The following is an 18993-nucleotide window of genomic DNA, read 5'->3' as shown; positions in this document are numbered from 1 at the left end:
ATGCATGAAACCAAGGCTTTTTCGATCACAGAAGTCAACAAATGAGGGTGCCTGGGGACATGCAGGGCCTGGGTTTACCTCCACATCACCCGCGGAACAGAGAAGGAGTAGTATGAGGGTGCGGCTAAAGGCTATCAAAACTGGTCGCCTAGAGCGTTGGGGACAGAGAATAAGAGGAGCAGGTTTCTGGGCATGGTAGAATATATTCAGGGCATAATGCGCAGACAGGGGTACGGCGGAGGTAAGCCCAGGCACTGGGTGATGATGAGAGGTTTTATCTCTGGACATGCTGGTTGTAATGGGTGAGGTCACCGCATATGTGGGAGGTGGGACAAAGGAGGTATCAGGGGTATGAGGAGTGGGACTAGGGGCTCCATTGTGAACTAAAACAATGATAACTAACCTGAGCAACAGTATACAAGGCATATTGACATTTGAGAGAGACATACAGCGAGGCATACAGTAATCACAGGTGTTGAATTGGGAAAGCTAGCTAAAACAGTGGGTGAGACAACAGCTAATCAGCTAGCATAACAACAGCAGGTAAAATGGCATTGATAAGGCAACGGGGCCGACAGATAAAACAAACTAGCAGAATGGAGTACCGTGATTAATGGACAGTCCAGCGTGCATCAGCTATGTAGCCAAGTGATCAGAGTCCAGGGGCAGCAGTGGATGGGGCAGGGGGGCTGGACTGGCGAGTGTTATCCAGGTTAAAAAAAAAAATTAACATACCACCTCAAAGGCTGATGAAAGAGCCTCTTGGATAAGTAAATGACCAATATCAAGCCCATGTAAATATATCAAGTTTTATTTGTACTAACAGGTATTATGCAATATAAATACTTTGAAAATACAGCCTCATCATCTAAAGTCCTAAAAGTCACAGAATATCTCAGCACTGAGTGAACATTGCAAATCATCATGAAGCGTTCTGATTAACACATGTCCACACTAAGCCCCAACCTTTTCTTATTACGAACGTCTATCGTTTTACCATCTATATAATTCTGACTTCAATTCATTAGACCTTTTTTAAACTTTTTTTTTTTTTTAAACATACGACAATCAATCAAGGTGGATAACTATCATATAATATTCAATAAATAACGTAGTAATAACATAAGATTGGTACTTCTTTAACATGGATGGCTTTCTTTCCTTGTGCACAACTAAAATAACTTGGAAAAAAACTGCAGAAGCCATTTCTAAGACAGATATCCAGTGATCCAGCAAAACACAAAAAGTAAAACACAGCAAAAAGGAACTAAATAAGTGTTTTTCGAAACAGACAATCCAAGACTAACCCACAATCCTCCTCATCGAAGAGTAGTCATTTTCATGGAGTCAAACTGCACATTACCATCTAAAGGGACATTTTCTGTTCTCAGACCTCAAAAGTGGCCTTCTGTTCCAAGTCCACAACACCATTGGTTGTGTAGATCCAGCTATATGCACGAAGCACTGCAAATCTGTAAGTTACATATAGTGCTTTCCTTTTCCATGCATTCGTTTTGGATTCATTTTCCATTCCGTCTGGATCACATAGCCCGGGACGTGGACTTACCTCAACAGAAGACAACATTCTGAGGTCTGAGAAACACCATGTTTGAAATGTTCCACATGGTCAGTGCTCCCTAGCAATGGAAGCCAGTCTTCCAATGTTGGGATATCCACTTGAGTGGATATACAGGCTTAACGCGACAGAACATACATAGTCAGCAGCATTAACATAGTGGTAAAACAATGGGTGGGTAAACTATAAAGTCCAGTGGGCGATCAAGAGAAGACTAACGAAATACAGGAAGACGTGTTACATTGTTATATCTGTATTGTTTGCATTTTACTGTAGGCCTATAGGGAAGGTAGGATATGGGGAGATATTGAAATGTCTTATTTTTGTACGTTCTTAATTTGTCTAATAAGATTAGTACAGATTTTCTCAGGGGACCCCACAGGGTGCCTTGACCCCAAGTTTGGGAACCACTGTACTAACCTCTCGCTCTCTGCTTGCTTCCCCTCTCTCTGTGTCTCCTCTGCCGCCTCCTGCATGCTTTGCAGCCTGCCGCAGCCTCGCCACCGTCTGTCTGACTAGTCCCACAGATAGAACAATGAGCCAGATATTTCACCTGATGTATATATGTGAAGCATCCGGTTGGCATTTCCACCCACTACCAAATATGGTGATGAAAGGAAGCATAGTTGCTGGCAGTGGAAGAAGATAGAGCGAGATGGATTTTGGCCGACATTCCGCAAAAATAAATAATTGATTAAACATTTGATCTCCATACAGTTTTCTGTTTCCAAAACTAGAATCTGTAACAGTGGACTGTGTTTTGTAGACTTTACCCTTTCCCAAAGTTGTGTTATTTAGTAGGAGGGTAAGGGTAAATATAGTTATTGCACACGCGCACTTCAGAGAAGGCATTCCCTAAATAAATGCTAGAACGCTCCAGTAGGATTAAACTAACTTGTGCTTGGCTCTGCCCACCTCCTTACTTATTCTGCCCACTATGATTAATTTGCTCCCATTGGAAACGACAGGCTCTGGTCTATCTTGGGTTAGTTATAAACATTTCAGTACTCTCTGTAAAGCAAATTTATGATGAGAACTTAGTAGCCTATATTTTGCCCCTGCTCTGGTCAAGCGCCATTTAACATTAGCTTCTTTCTTCATCCAGCTAGCTAGCTGGCTAACACTAGCCAGAGCCCTTTAATCATTTAAAATGTTATAGCAATACTAGAAGTCTCTGCCACCTGACTGACATATCTATACGCAACTATTTGCCAGTTGTACACTCATTCTCCAAGAGTCAGGTTTTTTGTTTGTTTGAGGGATGTCTGTAGACACGGCTGGAGTGGCGTACGTTTAGGAAAAAATAATACAATTATGTACGGCATCTCGCAAACCCACTAGTCTGTCAGCGGCGTCTCTAGTTGCCTACTTTTATAGCCACTTGCCGTTGGTCTGCTGGGGTAGTTTGATTCACTGGCCCTCGGTCTGTGCTGCGATTCGCGAGGGGCAGCGTTTAGCTGTTCGCTAAAAGAAGGTAGAACTCATCAAGAGAATTTGCGTTCTGAGCTTTGATCTACGCTTGGGAACGCAATAATAAGTGGGTAAACGTCATTTCACAAATTAAAAAGGTGAGTAAATAATACATTTATAATGGATTATATATATTTCTTTGCATATCCCAACTCCTCAAGTCACTCACAGGGAGTTGGGTCACGACCAGGGTTGCCGTTGTACAGCACCCCTGGAGCAATTAGGGTTAAGTGCCTTGCTCAAGGGCACACCCGACACATGGTTGGCTCCAGTATTCCTATTCCTTTCGGTTACTGGCCCAACGCTCCAACCTCGAGGCTACTTGCCAGCATTTTGTGTGTGTACTCTCCACTACATCCCTGGTCAGCAGAGTCTAGCATCGTTGTTGTTCATGTAAACATGGCTGGAGATGGACGGTAAGCCACAAACAGCCGCCTCATTATTGTTGCTTAAAGATGGGAGAAACTCCTCAGTGAGGGAAACCATACCACTGTCAACCCCATGGCCATTGTTATTGATTTTGTTTGTTGGACGAAGCAGAGGTGGGGAGCGTCGTGCATCAAGGTATACTTTTTTGTTTGTTTTAAGAATAATGAATATATGCTGCTGTTCAATGATGTCCGAGAGAAAGAAATGTGTTTGTTGTTTGCAGTAATTTGTTTCTTGTTGTAATATCACAAATGGACATGGCAGTTTTACTATTAAAGATTCCAGCTTTCCAGGTGGATGGTAACTTTGCTTGTGTGAGCTGGCTGACCAATCCAAACAGTTTCCAAATAACACACAAAAAAAAAGTGTCAAAAGCTCAAATAAACAGATGACTAAAACAGTAACACACACATTCACAGTAAACACACATACCAATCCGATTACTTCAAAATGTTCTATCAATTCTCTGGAGGGATATAATATGAAAGTTTCAGTCTTTGCTTGTCTTTTTGCTCTGACATGGATTAAACGGGTTTGCATTGAAGGTTACATAAAACACCCTGGGGGATCCTGGTTTTCTGCCCTTTAACAACTGATTTAGAATCAGTTATCACTAACCCAGCCTGAACTCAATCAACATGAGCTAAACAACTACACCATCTCTAGGTCAGTATACTGTCACCGCATAAACATCTAAGCCCCGTGTGTGATGTAGCAGATGGTTAAGTGCATCGCTACTGCATTCCTGAGAAGTGCTGCCACTCTGGATGCAGAAACGCCTTGTCCTTTCTGTGTCCGAGGTATTGACGGTGCTTCTTGAGTATGTTGAGTTACAGTGTAGAGGGTTGTGAGTTCACACCCCAGTTGGGGAAGAATTTCCACTCTGTCACGTCCACATGTAATGGTAGCTTTATCAGTCCGGGAGGGTTAGTTAATTGTAGACAAAGAGTGTCCCTTGAGACAATTGGGCCCCTCAAGTGAAGAGACACTGTTCTCCTGTAGTCATGGCTTGGTTCCTGTGAGGGACTGCAGGCTTCTCATCTTGCAGCAGTGCATTTTGGGAAGTCGAGTTTTCAGGGCATGTGGCATGCAGAGTTTTCATGTCCCCTTCCTAAGAGAGGTTGTGGAAGTAGAGGAACGGCCGCTCACCTATAGAGGACAGAGACAAGGGGCAAAGCGGAGTCAGATCACAGATCATACCAAGACATGTTTGTGTTGCTGAGTGTCAGTTGTCTTTCTATGAGTGTATTTGTGTGTGTGCAAGTATACTTCTGTGTCTGAATGTGTGTTTCGGATTATGCAAAAATGTCAGTTTGTGCGAGTGTGTGTGAGTTAATCTTTCGGTGTGTGTCAGTGTGTCCTCACGTCTCATGCATTACAAAGGCAACAAAAGAGGAAGAAAATAAGAAGAGAACCACAGACAGGTAGGTAGAGAGAGTCCAGGAGGGCCTGCGTGTGGTCATGATTGGCAGGATGTTGACATGCCATATGGAGACGCACGATTGTTTACCCCAAGGGGGGGGATGTCAAGGCTTTTTTATTTTTTTGTGTTCCTGTCAGCTCCTCGTACCAAACAGAGAAAGAGGGAGACAGCAGTCTGACACAGACGCTCAAGTATCACTGCCTCGCCTTTAGTGTTTCAAACACTGATTTCTCTTTTGGATTCTCAGAGCTGGGAGCAGAAAAGAGTGGTGAGGGATTTTTTTAAAGGTCTAAATACCATTAGTATTTTGTTATTGACGGGATAGGGGGAATGCAGAGGGAGATATACATCGAAGGGCACACAGTAAGGAGACGGATTCTATTTCTAGCTAAACAAAACCCAAACATGGAAAGTAGCATACTTGTTTGGAGGCCTCCGTGGAGGAATGGACTTCATTTCCAAAATGTCCATTGTACTGCAGTATCGCTGTAGAAACAAGAGATACAGAGCAACACTTCAGAATCCCAAGACCTTCACAATGAAAAGTTAGAAGAAAAAAACTGAACCAAATAATATCACAGTAAGTTAAGGTATCTGTTGTATTTTTAGTGAAATATTCTGTTTAGATTCCAAGGTAATATTGCCTTGGAGTGACAAGCGGGAAAAATATATAAACATACACACATATATACACTAAATCAAACTGTCCACTTAGGAAGCAAATGGAATAGACAACAGGTGGAAATTATAGGCAATTAGCAAGACACCCCCAATAAAGGAGTGGTTCTGCAGGTGGGGACCACAGACCACTTCTCAGTTCCTATGATTTCTGGCTGATGTTTTGGTCACTTTTGAATGCTGGCGGTGCTTTCACTCTAGTGGTAGCATGAGACGGAGTCTACAACCCACACAAGTGGCTCAGGTAGTGAAGCTCATCCAGGATGGCACATCAATGCGAGCAGTGGCAAGAAGGTTTGCTGTGTCTGTCAGCGTAGTGTCCAGAGCATGGAGGCGCTACCAGGAGACAGGCCAGTACATCAGGAGACTTGGAGGAGGCCGTAGGAGGGCAACAACCCAGCAGCAGGACCGCTACCTCCGCCTTTGTGCAAGGAGGAGCAGGAGGAGCACTGCCAGAGCCCTGCAAAATGACCTCCAGCAGGCCACAAATTTGCATGTGTCTTACTTATTTTCCACCATAATTTGCAAATAAATTCATTAAAAATCCTACAATGTGATTTTCTGGATTCTTTTCTCATTTTGTCTGTCATAGTTGAAGTGTACCTATGATGAAAATTACAGCCGTCTCATCTTTTTAAGTGGGAGAACTTGCACCTTAAACCAATTGAGACGGTTTGGGATGAGTTGGACCTCAGAGTGAAGGAAAAGCAGCCAACAAGTGCTCAGCATATGTGGGAACTCATTCAAGACTGTTGGAAGATAATTCTAGGTCGGGTGAGAGAATGCCAAGAGTGTGCAAAGCTGTCATAAGGCAAAGGGTGGCTACTTTAAAGAATCTAAAATATATTTTGTTACTACATGATTCCATACGTGTTATTTCATAGTTTTGATGTCTACCCTATTACTCTACAATGTAGAAAATAGTTTTTTTTTTCTAATTAAAAAAAGAAAACCCTTGAATGAGTAGGTGTGTCCAAACGTTTGACTGGTACTGTGTGTGTGTGTGTGTGTGTGTGTGTGTGTGTGTGTGTGTGGTAGTGTGTGTGTGTGTGTGTGTGTGTGTGTGTGTGTGTGTGTGTGTGTGTGTGTGTGTGTGTGTGTGTGTGTGTGTGTGTGTGTGTGTGTGTGTGTGTGTGTGTGTTATATATATGCCATTTAGCTGACACTTTTATCAAAAGCAACTTAGTCAGTTATAAGTGCATACATTTTACATATGTGTGGTCCAGGGAATCAAAACCACTATCCTGGCTTTGCAAGCCCCATGCTCTTCCAACTGAGCTACAGAGGACCAATGGTCACTGTGCTGGTGGTCAGGCATCTCATTAGCATGCACACACACCAATTACTGTACATCCCCCATAACTGACATCTGATTAATCATGTATAAACATTTTCACAGGTCAGTGTCACAAGCAAATGTGTTTGTTCAAAGTTGAGGGACTGCCATCCAAGGACAAAAGCACACACACAGGCAGACTGGCATTCACAGGTACAACACACTTTGTGTGTGTGGGGGTATGTGTTTTTGTGCGTGCAAATCTGCTCTTGCACCAATCTATTCATCCTCTGCTTGCAGCAATCCAATTCTGGGTTGTTACCATCAAAAGTCTGAACACAAGAATGCATAGGAACGCCGAATGCCGAACACCGTCGGACCAGATGGATTATCTAAGGAACATACTCTGTTTGGTACCAGTTTAAAAAAAAATCATTAACACCACACTCTTTCCTCTATTGTTCGAGCTAGATAGTTTGCTTTGTTCATGGAGTATATGCTAGCTAGCTATCTGCCATTGCAGCTGACCTGCTAAAGTATGCAAGCATTAGCTAGCTCTAATTGCAGTGTTGGAACCTGTTCCATTGATAAATTGTTTATCTCACGCAATGTTAACTTATCCAATCTTTTTACTGGGGCTGTGCAGCAGGCACGTATTCTGCAGAAACAGTAGCTAGCTAGTTAGCCCATTGGGTTTTTCTTTCAGATGTTTTATTGAACAGAATAAAGTCAGAGTAATAGCGTGTAAAGAATAGGAGAGTGACAAAGGGCTGTGGGTTAGATTTGAACTCATGCAGACACAGGTATACATGTGTGCTGGAGGCAGTGACGCTAACCGCTAGAACACCTAAGCCACAGAGTATTGGGCTCATTAGTACTTCCGATGTGCCATTAAGTTGGGGAAGGGGTGGGCTTCATTCAGAGCAGTGGATGACAACTTTCGTACCAAATCTGACAGCCCTGACACGGCCCCTGGCTGCCTGGGAAGTAACGCATATATTACCGCAAATTAAACTGCCTGGCCTCTGATGTGCCTTTGGCCAGCGCTCCCGTGTCACATGTCAGATGTCCTCCTCTTGCTCTTTTTCTCTCTCTATGTCTGCATATCCCTCTCACTAGGTCACTCTTTCGCTCCTTGTTGTTTCTCCCTCTCTTTCCCTGTACTTGCTCATTGCTCTTTCTCCTGCTGTCACCCCAATTGTGTCAGGTCTCTGATGTTCTGGGAGTGGAATTTACTGTGTGTGTGTGTGTGTGTGTGTGTGTGTCTGTAGCCTCGATGCCACCTCTTTCATTCTCCCTTTCTCTCGCTCAGACACACACACCCTTATCCTTGTCACACAGTACTGGGTGCCCACTGCCCATCTGTGTCACTGTGATCCATGCACGCACATACTGGTACAGTATGTGGTTACTGAGAGGAAGACGGCTCATAATAATGGCTGGAATGGAGTGAATGTAATGCTATTAAACACATTCATGTGTTTGATAACATTCCAATCACTCCATTCCAGCCAAAATACTCTGTTCCAGCCATTATTATGAGCCGTCCTCCCTGTGGCACACACACACACCCACACACACACACACACACAGGTCGACAGCAGAAAGAGAGACCTATTCCTTGACTGGTACTATCACCGGCAGAAACATGCAATGTCCTTCTGTCGGCCTTGGTAAACATGTTTCCCCCAAGCTATTAGCATTCATGCCAAAACACTCGTAGAAAAACAGAAAAGGCGGCGGACAAATGAAATGAAAAACTCATACTACAAAAGGTCACGTTATTACATGTGACTCAAAGGGCTAAAGAGGATGATGGGATCTACGACGACAGGCTGCAGGTTAGAGCTGCTACTCTCAAAGTGACCTGAGTGTGCAGTACATGGTCAGTTTTGTGAATGCATATTTCCCTTCCTCTACATGCTGAATTATGTAGGGCTGTGGTGAACAATATTAAAAATACAAAATCAATGCCATTGTCATTAATGGCATTGGGGCCGCAGGTAGCCTAGTGGTTAGAGCGTATGGCCAGTAACGGAAAGGTTGCTAGATCAAATCCCTAAGCTGACAAGGTAAAACATTTGTCATTCTGCCCCTGAACAAGGCAGTTAACCCACTGTGCTGTCATTGTAACTAAGAATTTACCCAACACTCAATCCCCCCCCCCTTACCTTGTTGGTCAAGCCTGGGATCTACAAAGCCCCAGTGCTGGTAGAGAGCTGCCAGGTCGTGGGGGTTGTAGTTCTTCAACAGACCCAGGATGTCCATGTCCACCGGGGTGTCTCTGCTGTCCCCAGCAGTCAACTCCCTCTTCCCATGGCTGAAGACAGTGGTGGGTGCCAGGTACCCACTGCTGCCCTGCGCCCCAAACATGTTTGTGACTGACCAAAGGTCTTGACCTTTCAGGGCTGCAGGGGGATCCTGTGGATGGCTGTGTGGGTGTGGACGGGGCTGGGGGTGTAAGTGAGTTCTGTCTGGGGTAAGATGGGATGTGTGGTCGGCCCTGCCATGGTTCCTGGCGAGAATAAAGCCGAGGCCCTCTTGCGGAAGCAGGCTTCCCCCGGCAGCAGCCCGATGATGGCTTCCAGATTTGGGTCTGCTTGTCGACTGCTGGGAGAATCCTCGGATGCTGGTTGAGGTGGCGGTGGTGGTGGCGGCAGGAACTTTAGGGTGGGCTTCTGTTTTAGATCGGGCGCTCTTATTTGCCACCTCCCCCGTATGGTTTGGGAGGCTTGACAACCTCTTCTTTTGAGGTAGGAGCAACTTCCCACCACCAGTGGGTGACCTTGTGGAGGTACGTGACCCTGACACCATGGCCTGGCTGGTGTTGGACTGGACAGTAGTAGTTGTGGTGCTTGTGTGGGTCTTTGCCCTCTTGGTGCCTCCACCTGAAGGTTGTGTGGCAGTGGAACCTGGGGCTTTGGTGCGCTGGGACCGGGGCACTGGGAGCGCTGGGCAGTCTTTTCCTTCCAGGAAAGGCGGGGGCCCCGTGCGTCGTCCAGCAGCCTTAGAGCCCTTGAAACAGGTGACGTAGGGGGCCCACTTGGGGGCCAGCGAGCTGCCACTATCCACCCTGTGGGCCACACGCTGGTGGATCCACAGCACCTCCAGGTAATGGGTGGTGTGGGTGCAGAACGGACACTGGTGTCTGACTAGCTTACCCTCGGACAGCGCTGCCACAGGGTTCGCATCACTATCCTCCTGCTGGCCCTCGGGCGGGGCAGACAGGTTGAGGAGGCTGGCGTTGATGATAGATTCCTGAGAGGATTGCCCTTTGACCTTTAGGCTCCCCGAATTTTCAGACTGTCCGCTCGATGCCGCCCTCTCCTGGCCAGGAGGATTCCAGTAGGGCTGGCTGAGCAGTGTGCTCTTCAGCCGGAGATATTCCATGTAACCTGAGACTTTGGGAGTGCCGTGGCTCGGGTCTTCTATAACTGCTTCCAGTATGTGATGACGTGCATCCCTGATGTGCTTGTGCAGCTTGTGCATGTGGAACGTGAGGCAAGAAGGGTCGCTGGTGTGGAAGTCACAGTGCTCGCAGAAGTATGGCTTGGTATCTGTGGATAGCAGAGTATTGGTAGACTAAGCTCACATTGAAAAACAGACATTTTAAGAAAATGAGCTTCAGCAAGGTGTGAAGATTTAATAAGCTTTCACAAACATGTGGATGAGAGAGAAGGACATTGTAATGCTACTTTTCATCAGTCCTTTTTAGTCATTTAGCCTAACAACTCAACTATTTTCAATACATGCTAAATTCAACCGTGTTCATGTCCAACTTAACTTTTACTGTTGAATGAAGCCTTCATGAACCCTTAAGTATATTCCAGAAAACATTCAAACAAATGTCAAGCTATATGAATGGTACAGAAAGGTTTATGCCTCACAGTACCAGATGTATAAGGGCCTTTCATATTCCTTTATGTAGGATGAGGGGTGGAATGGGCAATCCATGCCACACGATGGCGCCATAAAGCCATATAATTTGCAGTGGCACCCTAAAGGCAACTGTTGAACACCCATTTGACCTGTATGAGTACTGCTTCTAACTGGAACACTGAACTAAGACATCCACTTCCATACTCCTTCAAAATGTGAGAAAAGTGCTACAGAATAATACATATATCCATCACATTTTGCTTGTCAATGTCATGAGTGTAATTTCAAACATTACAAGACTATTACAAACTTGTGAGTTGCTATTTATGGGCATATTTACCATGTAACCATGTTTTATTTGTTTTATTTCACCTTTATCTAACCAGATAGGCCAGTTGAGAACAAGTTCACATGGGATAACAATAAACGTACAGTCAATAACACAATAGAAAAGGTCTATGTACAGTGTGTGCAAATGTAGTAAGATTAGGGAGGCAAGGCAATAAATAGGCCATAGAGGCAAAATAATTATAATTTAGCATTAACACTGGAGTGTTAGATGAGCAGATGATGATGTGCAAGTAGAGATACTGGGGTGCAAAAGAGCAAAAACAAAATAACAATATGGGGATGAGGTAGTTGGGTGTGCTATTTACAGATGGGCTGTGTACAGGTACAGTGATCGGTAAACTGCCCTGATGCTTAAAGATGGAGAAGGAGAAATAAGTCTCCAGCTTCAGTGATTTTTGCAATTCGTTCCAGCCATCAGCAGCAGAGAACTGGAAGGCAGTCAAAGTAGGTGTTGGCTTTGGGGATGACCAGCGAAATATGGTAATGTCTGAATTTTGGGGGGGGGTTATTTAATTATTATTGCTGTGAGAGTAAGGAAAATTGTTCTGTTTTTTCATTTTTTTTACCCTTTTTGTGATATCCAAGTGGTAGTTACAGTACTGTTCCATCGCCGCAACTCCCTTACAGACTCGGGAGAGGCGAAGGTCGAGAGTCATGAGTCCTCTGAAACATGACACCACCAAGCCGCACTGATTCTTGACCCGGAAGCCAGATGCACCAATGTGTCGAAGGAAACACCTTTCAGCTGGCGACCGAAGTTAGCGTGCTTGTGCCCAGCCCGCCACAAGGAGTCGCTAAAGCTCGATGGGACAAGGACATCCCGGCCAGCCAAACCCTCCCCTAACCCAGACAACGCTGGGCCAATTGTGCGCCACCTCATGGGTCTCCCGATCACGGCTGGCTGCGACACAACCTGTGATCGAACCCCTTGTCTGTAGTGACGCCTGTAGCACTGAGATGCAGTGCCTTAGACTGCTGCGCCAACAAAAATGCTCCTTTTGAGGATTACTTTTTTCAGAAATGTTCCCTTTTCAATCAGGATTTGAAGTGTGAATACAACTAAGATGCCTTTTGTCATGTATTTTCACGAAAATCGAATTCTTGTTGCTAATCTAGGTGATAGTGTGGTTTTGTCTTACCTTCATAGGTTGGGTCCCTGATATTATTCCTCTTTATGGAAGAGGCAGACAGAGAATGTTCTTGTCTTGGTGTGCTGGGCTGACTGGAAGAGTTTGATTTGGTGGCTTGCTTGCTGGCTTGCTTGCTGGCTTGATGACCATCTTTCACCTTTTTCTGCAATATTCCAAACGTCTCTGGGCTGAGCCCATTCAACAAGGTGCGGCTATTTCTACTGTCACCATGCTGGTGGGAGATCCCACCGCAACCACCATTAACGACAACATCCTGGGAACCTTTCTTCTTCCTGCTTTGGGAGGAGTCCAGCTGCCTCTTCCGCTTCTCCTGTTTCAGCGGCACATACTCGCCTTTCTCCTGGTCAAACACCACGTCGGCATCCGCCAGCCTCTCCTCCCAGCCTAGACTTTTATCTGTCACCTCAACCACATGCCCTCTGGTGACCAACTGCCAGGCCTGGTAACTGCATACCGGGTCCAGCTCGGGGATCCGTCTTCCAAGATTCCCCTCTATAGCTGCCTCTCCAGCCCCGGCTGCCCGGAGGTTAAGGCATTCCAGGAAGCGACTCTTGGCGGCGGGTGATGACGAGCCATTTTCGGGGTCTTGCTGCAGTGGCTTGTTGGGGGTATGGCTCTGCTTGTGGACCCTCTCGTGCAGCCGGAGGGTCTTGCGGTCGTAAAAGAAGTTGCCGCAGCCGGCACACAGCTCGTAGAGACAGTCATCATTCACCAGGGACGCCGGCTCCCGGAGGACCCCGTTGAGGGTTGTCGGGGACTCACCGCTGTCACCACCCCCAGCCCGCAGCTGGCTTTTGGCCCGATGAATCCGCATGTGGCTCTGGAGGAACCAGGCCTGGCGGAAGCGCCGGCCGCAGATGCGGCAGCCATGGTCTAGGGAGCCGCGGTGCTTCTTCATGTGGGCCTTGAGGAGCAGGGCCTGGGAAAAGACTTGGCTGCAAGACCCGCAGGGGAAGGAGCCAGCACTGGCCTCCTCAACCCTTTCGTCCATCCAGTTGGTCCCTCCAGGAAATGAGTTGCCCTCAGCCGTGGTTTGTGATTTGTCCTCCTTGCCGTCATTCTGGATCACTGCGTCGTCGTCTTTCTTCTTGGTGCTTTTCTTTTTTGTCTTGCCATTGACTTTGTGCTTCTTGGCCGAGGTGCCTTTGGAAAGGTTGTTGTCGGGACTAAGCAGTTGCTGGGGGTCTCTCTGTGTTTGTCCTTGCTCCCCATCCTCCTCCACTTCCCCCTCCCTTTTCTTGCCTTCCTCTTCTTTCTTGCCCAGGCTTCGGCTGAACAGGCCCAGCTTGTGGCTGCGGATGTGGACTTTCAAGCTGCCCTTCTGGGCCGCCCGGTGTTCGCAGTAAGGACACTTGTACGGCTTCTCTCCAGTGTGCCTGCGCATGTGCTGGGACAGCGAGCTAAGGAGAGGGAAGCTCCGTCCGCAGAGACCACAGGTGTGGCCAGAGGCCATCGCATTGTCCCCCTCCTGGTCACTCTTGACAGCGTCGGCCTTGCTTTGGTCCGCCCGCTCCTGCTTCGACACCACCTCCATGGGCTGTGGCAGCTCAAGTGTCTGTTGATCCCCAATGAAGAAAACTGACTTGTGCGTTCCAAAGTCATAAGGTTCTCATAGTGATGAGGGATAGGTCTGTAGATGTTGGATTTTCTTTAGCAATCATTAAAACTGGAGAGATTATCATTAAAAACACCTAAAAAGCAAGAAAAAACAATTAGGCCATATTATAAATCTAATAATAGGTTTTATTATAACCACGCAACCAATACAATAACTGACATCTGTTAGGCTATATTTACGACCTAGAGACAGACGGAGGCAGACAGGGACAGAGCGAACACAGTTCTCGGACGGAGCTTCTACAGCTGCACCATCGAGAACATCCTGACTGGTTGCATCACTGTCTGGTATGGCAACTGCTCGTCCTCCAACTGTAAGGCACGACAGAGGGTAGTGCGTATGGCCCAGTACATCACTTGGGCCAAGCTTCCTGCCATCCAGGACCTCTATACCAGGCGGTGTCAAAGGAAGGCCCTAAAAATTGTCAGTCATGGACTGTTCTCTCTGCTGCCGCACGGCAAATGGTACCAGAGCATCTAAGTCCAAAAGGCATGTTAACAGCTTCTTCCCCCAAGCCATAAGACTTCTAAACAGCTAATCAAATGGCTACCCAGACTATTTGCATTGCCCCCCCTTTTACGCTGATGCTACTCTCTGTTTATTATCTATGCATAGTCACTTTAACATATTACCTCAATTACTAACCGGTTCCCCCGCACATTGACTCTGTACCGGTACCCCCTGTATATAGCCTTGCGACTGTTATCTTACTACTGCTCTTTAATTATTTGTTACTTTAATTTCTTATTTTCTTTTACATATCTATTATTTACTTAACACATATTCTTCTTAAAAATTGCATTGCTGGTTAAGGGCTTGTAAGTATGCATTTCGCTGTAAGGTTGTACCTGTCGTATTCTGCGCATGTGACAAATACAATTGAATTTGATTTGATTTGATTTGACAGTCACCAGGAGGTCAAACAGAGGGGAAATGCTATCGTGCTGCAGTCATCAAAAACAAAACAACGCTATGACCATACAAAGAGCACCAACAACTTTGTCTAGAGGACTAGCCTCTCTCTATACAATGACGGTTGCAAATAAGTTGAAAATACACATCCCACTCCCTGGTACATTTAAAATGATTTCATCCACAGCTTAAGTTTGCATACATTTTGAAAAGAGCTTCTCGCAATTGGCCCAAGTGTAAAGAGTTTACATTGGACTACTACTATTACTAACAAATCATCATGTCTTTTGAATGTGTATGTTTCACTGTCACAACGTAAAGAGAGTGTTACGTCTGTGCGTATTTAAGTTTTATAAATGTAACGGCGTGTGTTAGAGAGGAGAGAATTTGCATTACACTCACTTTTGAATGGCTATTGTCCACAACAACAGGATGATTGATGGTTGTCCTTAAAGGAAGCGTACACTGAAAGTGTGTACGTGTGTGCGTGTGAGTGTCCTCTGTTCCCCATGCCTTAATTGCATGTGTCTACTGAAGCATGAAGAGGTGCATTCAGTCCTGACCAGTCAGGATGAGGCCTCAGAGCCAGTCCACTCCAAACCGCATCAATACGCCATTATCAACAAACTACATTTCTTTATCTCGCAGACAAACAAACAGGCTGAGACAGTCACACACGCGCAGACAGACACACACACTCGCAATACTAACAGCGAACGTCAAGGTCACATTGAGTGGTTATTAATATGAAGGGAAATGTAATGTCATAAACGAACAGTAGTTAACCTCACTCATACAAGAGACACTGAGAAAAGCACAGAGAAAATAATTCTAACAATGGGGCAGGTGGCATCAGCATCGTTAAGAGGAGTCAGCTCCTCCTGCACTATAGATACCCTAAAGTAAAAGAAAATGTGAGATGTTCCTATATCAAAGAAACAATGTGTTTATTATTTACGTCTAAGACAAAGATGTATCTTTGTGAAGGGGCATCTGTTCCAAGTTGTGTTTTTTATTTTATTTTTGTGGATGAGACACACACATCCTTCACGGGCCAAGTAATTGGCGGCAGGGGGATGGTTTCCCAGACCACAGCAGAAGATGGTGCCTTCCTTCTCAAAAGCTATAACGGTGCGCAAAGTGCCCAGGCTCTCTTAGAGCCAACGCAGTACAGGCAGCCGCGGGAAAGGAACACCATTGTGTCAGCTGCACCAGAACTGTCACATTTCGTCACGTCTCGCCCTCCAACCATTACCAGGGGGTCCTACAGTGGCCATTGTTGGGCAATGGGGCCTGCAAAAGATGTCTAGGGGTGAGAGAGCAGTGGCGGGGGGAGGGGGGATGACAAAAGAGACCTATCTGTCCCGTTTCAGGCCACTCTGAGCCGTGCGTGTGTGTGCGCGCGCATCCCAGCATGTCTGTGTGTGTGTGTGTGCGTTCTGCTATGGACTTTTCACTGTGTGTGCTCTTCCAGCGAAACAGCCAAGACACTGGCATGGGCTCCAGAATGGGAGTTGAGTTAGACGAGTGTGGTGGCAGGTGTTAAGAGGGCAGACGCTGAGGGATTAGCGTACAGACCGAGTGGCACAGTGGCTCTGTATGGTGGTGGGGGGGACAGGGAAGGGGGTGGTTAGTGGAAATTAAGGGGTTAAGGTGACGGCCGGGACGGGTGATGATGGGTTAACACAATGGGGGATGGTGGGATGATGTCAGAGCGAAAGGAGGCAACAGATGGTAGTGGAGGGCCATCAGGCCTGTGTGTGTGTGTGTGTCTTACAAGCAGACTAAATGACTCATCCCCGGTAAAGTTTTTTGGAGGGTATGAAGTGTTTTCAACTAGGTACCAACTAGGTCATTGTTAGGTTTGGGGTCTTAAAATGCCATACAGCAACCTATCCTAATAGGCAGCAACACCATCTTTTATAAAAACTCACAAAATGTTTGACAGACATGAACAATTCCATGGTCAGACTTAACAATTTCAAAGGAACATTTTGAAAAAACACATTTACTTGAAGAACAATGCAGATGCAAAGTTTGGTAACAGAATGACTGTTTGTGACGGCATTCTGTTACCAAACTTTTGCATCTATACTGTTCAAGTAAATGTGTTATTGTAAAATTTTCTGGAAATTCTTCCAAGTTGCCCTTGTGCATAGAGTTGTACGGTTTGTTGAACTTTGCAATCATTGGTTTTTGTTTGACATAGATTTTAAAGTAAAAAGTCTGCATCTCAACATAATTCTGTTGTCCGTGGACAACAAACTTTCCTGAATTGAAAACACACACAAAAACAAACCGAAAAGAGTATTTCTATGAGAGGGTTTAAACACATGCTGTGTCATTTAGTGGAGTGAGAAGACGTCTGACAGTGTGCTGTGTGTTCCGATCTCTCTAACCTCTGGCCGTTCCTTTATTATGTCTCTGTTTGTATAAATCTCTGTGATCTTCGAAAGTCCAAACTAAACAGAAATGAGCCTAATAGAGGAGACCATGATCTTGAATGATCATCGATTTGTGCAATAGACAACATAGCAATAGAAACAAAGAGCAAAAAGAGATTTAAAAAAAAAAAGGTACAGTCTGCAATATTTACAATTCAAAACAAATGTAAGAGTGTGCCTTTAAAGATGTATTAGCTCTACGTTGAACTTTACAAAGAGGGTAAGCTCTATTGAAGATGAGAGGGGCAGTGTTCTCTCAGATGATCTACATAAAGGAAGACAATACATAATATAGGCCAGGGGTTTCCATCCCTGTTCCCGGAGAGCTACCATCGGTAGCTCTACCTGTCGGTTTTCACTCCAACCCTAATCTAGCGCACCTGATTTGGAATAATTAGCAGATTGATCAACTGAATCAGGTTAGTTACAACTGGGGTTGTAGCGAAAGCCTACAAGAGGGTAGCTCTCCAGGAACAGGGTTGGAGAGCCCTGATATAGGCTTTTAGCCCAAGCTAGATAACACATTCAATGAAAACAGAGATGTGACATTGACTTCAAGATACACACACACACACAAACAAAAAACAGGACACGTCGATGAATGATACACACAGGCGCAGATAGCCAAACATATTGCTATGAGCTGACTTTTTCTGTACAGTCCCACTCTCCCGCTCTCTTTTCTTTGGCAGATGAATAGCCATGTCCAGTCAGCTGTCCTCACATTTATTCAGCCTGACGTCCAAACCAGCTCAGCATAAACTCCCCATGGCCAGGGCTCTGGTGCTGAGCTAAGAGCCTGTGTGTGTGTGTGTGTGTGTGTGAGAGAGAGAGTGTGTGGTGCGTGAGAGACAGTATGTGAATACATGCATGTGTGTGGCTATGCGTGCACGCACCAGTGAACCTGTGTCTGAGTATGTGAGTGTGTTGTCTGTGTGTGATGATTAAGTCACCCACATATGCTCTCTCAACCAACTGCAAGCTGTGCCAACATAGCCACTAGTGCTAGCATGTGACAGTCCTTATGCTAATGTTATGCTATACAGTGTGCTTCTGTCAGTGATCCAAATTTGTGTCTTGCCCAATCCAAAATCAACCTCTAGACCCTACTCCCTCCTAGATCTGTAAGGATTGGAGTACACAATTCCTGTGAGTTTATCAAAGGGCAAGGTGCAGCTATTATGATATTGCTTACAACTATCCAATTAATTCAGATGCATAAAGACTATGGGTCAATTAGGGATTGGGTGAAATTATCCCAGTGATTCACCTTGATTATTTGTAGGTGGAAGATTTTTTTTCTTAAAATACATAAGACAGCATACAAAACAAGAGACCAACATAAAACACAATGAGAACCATAGTAAATTGAGCTATTGAGATAGGCAGGGAGACGCCTCCACTTTGATCACAAAGGGATGCTCTTTGGTCCCAAAGTGTCCCTATTTTGGCCACAGAGGGTCCGCTCCAATGTCCAGCTAAAAAGAGACAGACAGAGGTGTGAGAGGCGACGGGGATAACAGCCGTCCGTCGTGGTGAGGTCACAGTGTAGAGGCCCTTTAAACGAGGCATTGTTTACCAGGCCGCGCGGCAGCTCCAGCGTCCGCCACACTGACTAACACCCTCTACACTGTCTGCCTAATCCACATCCTGGAGGCCCACTGTGCTATAGACATGTGAGAAGCACTGTGTTATAGACGTGTCAGAAGCACTGTGTTATAGACGTGTCAGAAGCACTGTGTTATAGACGTGTCAGAAGCACTGTTTTATAGACGTGTCAGAAGCA

The 18993-nt window shown here is 45.6% G+C and overlaps 1 protein-coding gene across 2 annotated transcripts in view; it reads right to left on the bottom strand.

Annotated features, from left to right (window-relative positions):
• Nucleotides 1-795: 795 nt before the first annotated feature.
• Nucleotides 796-18993, bottom strand: part of LOC118399414 (zinc finger protein 516-like) — a 29307-nt gene continuing 11109 nt past the window's right edge. For both annotated transcript variants that reach the window (XM_035795472.2, XM_035795473.2), the window contains exons 2-5: nt 12222-13924; nt 9024-10409; nt 5320-5384; nt 796-4624 (exon numbers count right to left, since the gene is read on the bottom strand). In XM_035795472.2, coding sequence (XP_035651365.1) covers nt 4574-4624; nt 5320-5384; nt 9024-10409; nt 12222-13767 — 3048 coding nt within the window. In that variant the 5' untranslated portion in view covers nt 13768-13924 and the 3' untranslated portion in view covers nt 796-4573. The remainder of the gene's footprint in view (nt 4625-5319; nt 5385-9023; nt 10410-12221; nt 13925-18993) is intronic.

This window comes from Oncorhynchus keta, chromosome 20 (genome assembly GCF_023373465.1).
Source record: "Oncorhynchus keta strain PuntledgeMale-10-30-2019 chromosome 20, Oket_V2, whole genome shotgun sequence".
NCBI classification, from domain to species: Eukaryota; Metazoa; Chordata; class Actinopteri; order Salmoniformes; family Salmonidae; genus Oncorhynchus; species Oncorhynchus keta.
This window is presented reverse-complemented; position numbering and strand designations above follow the sequence as displayed.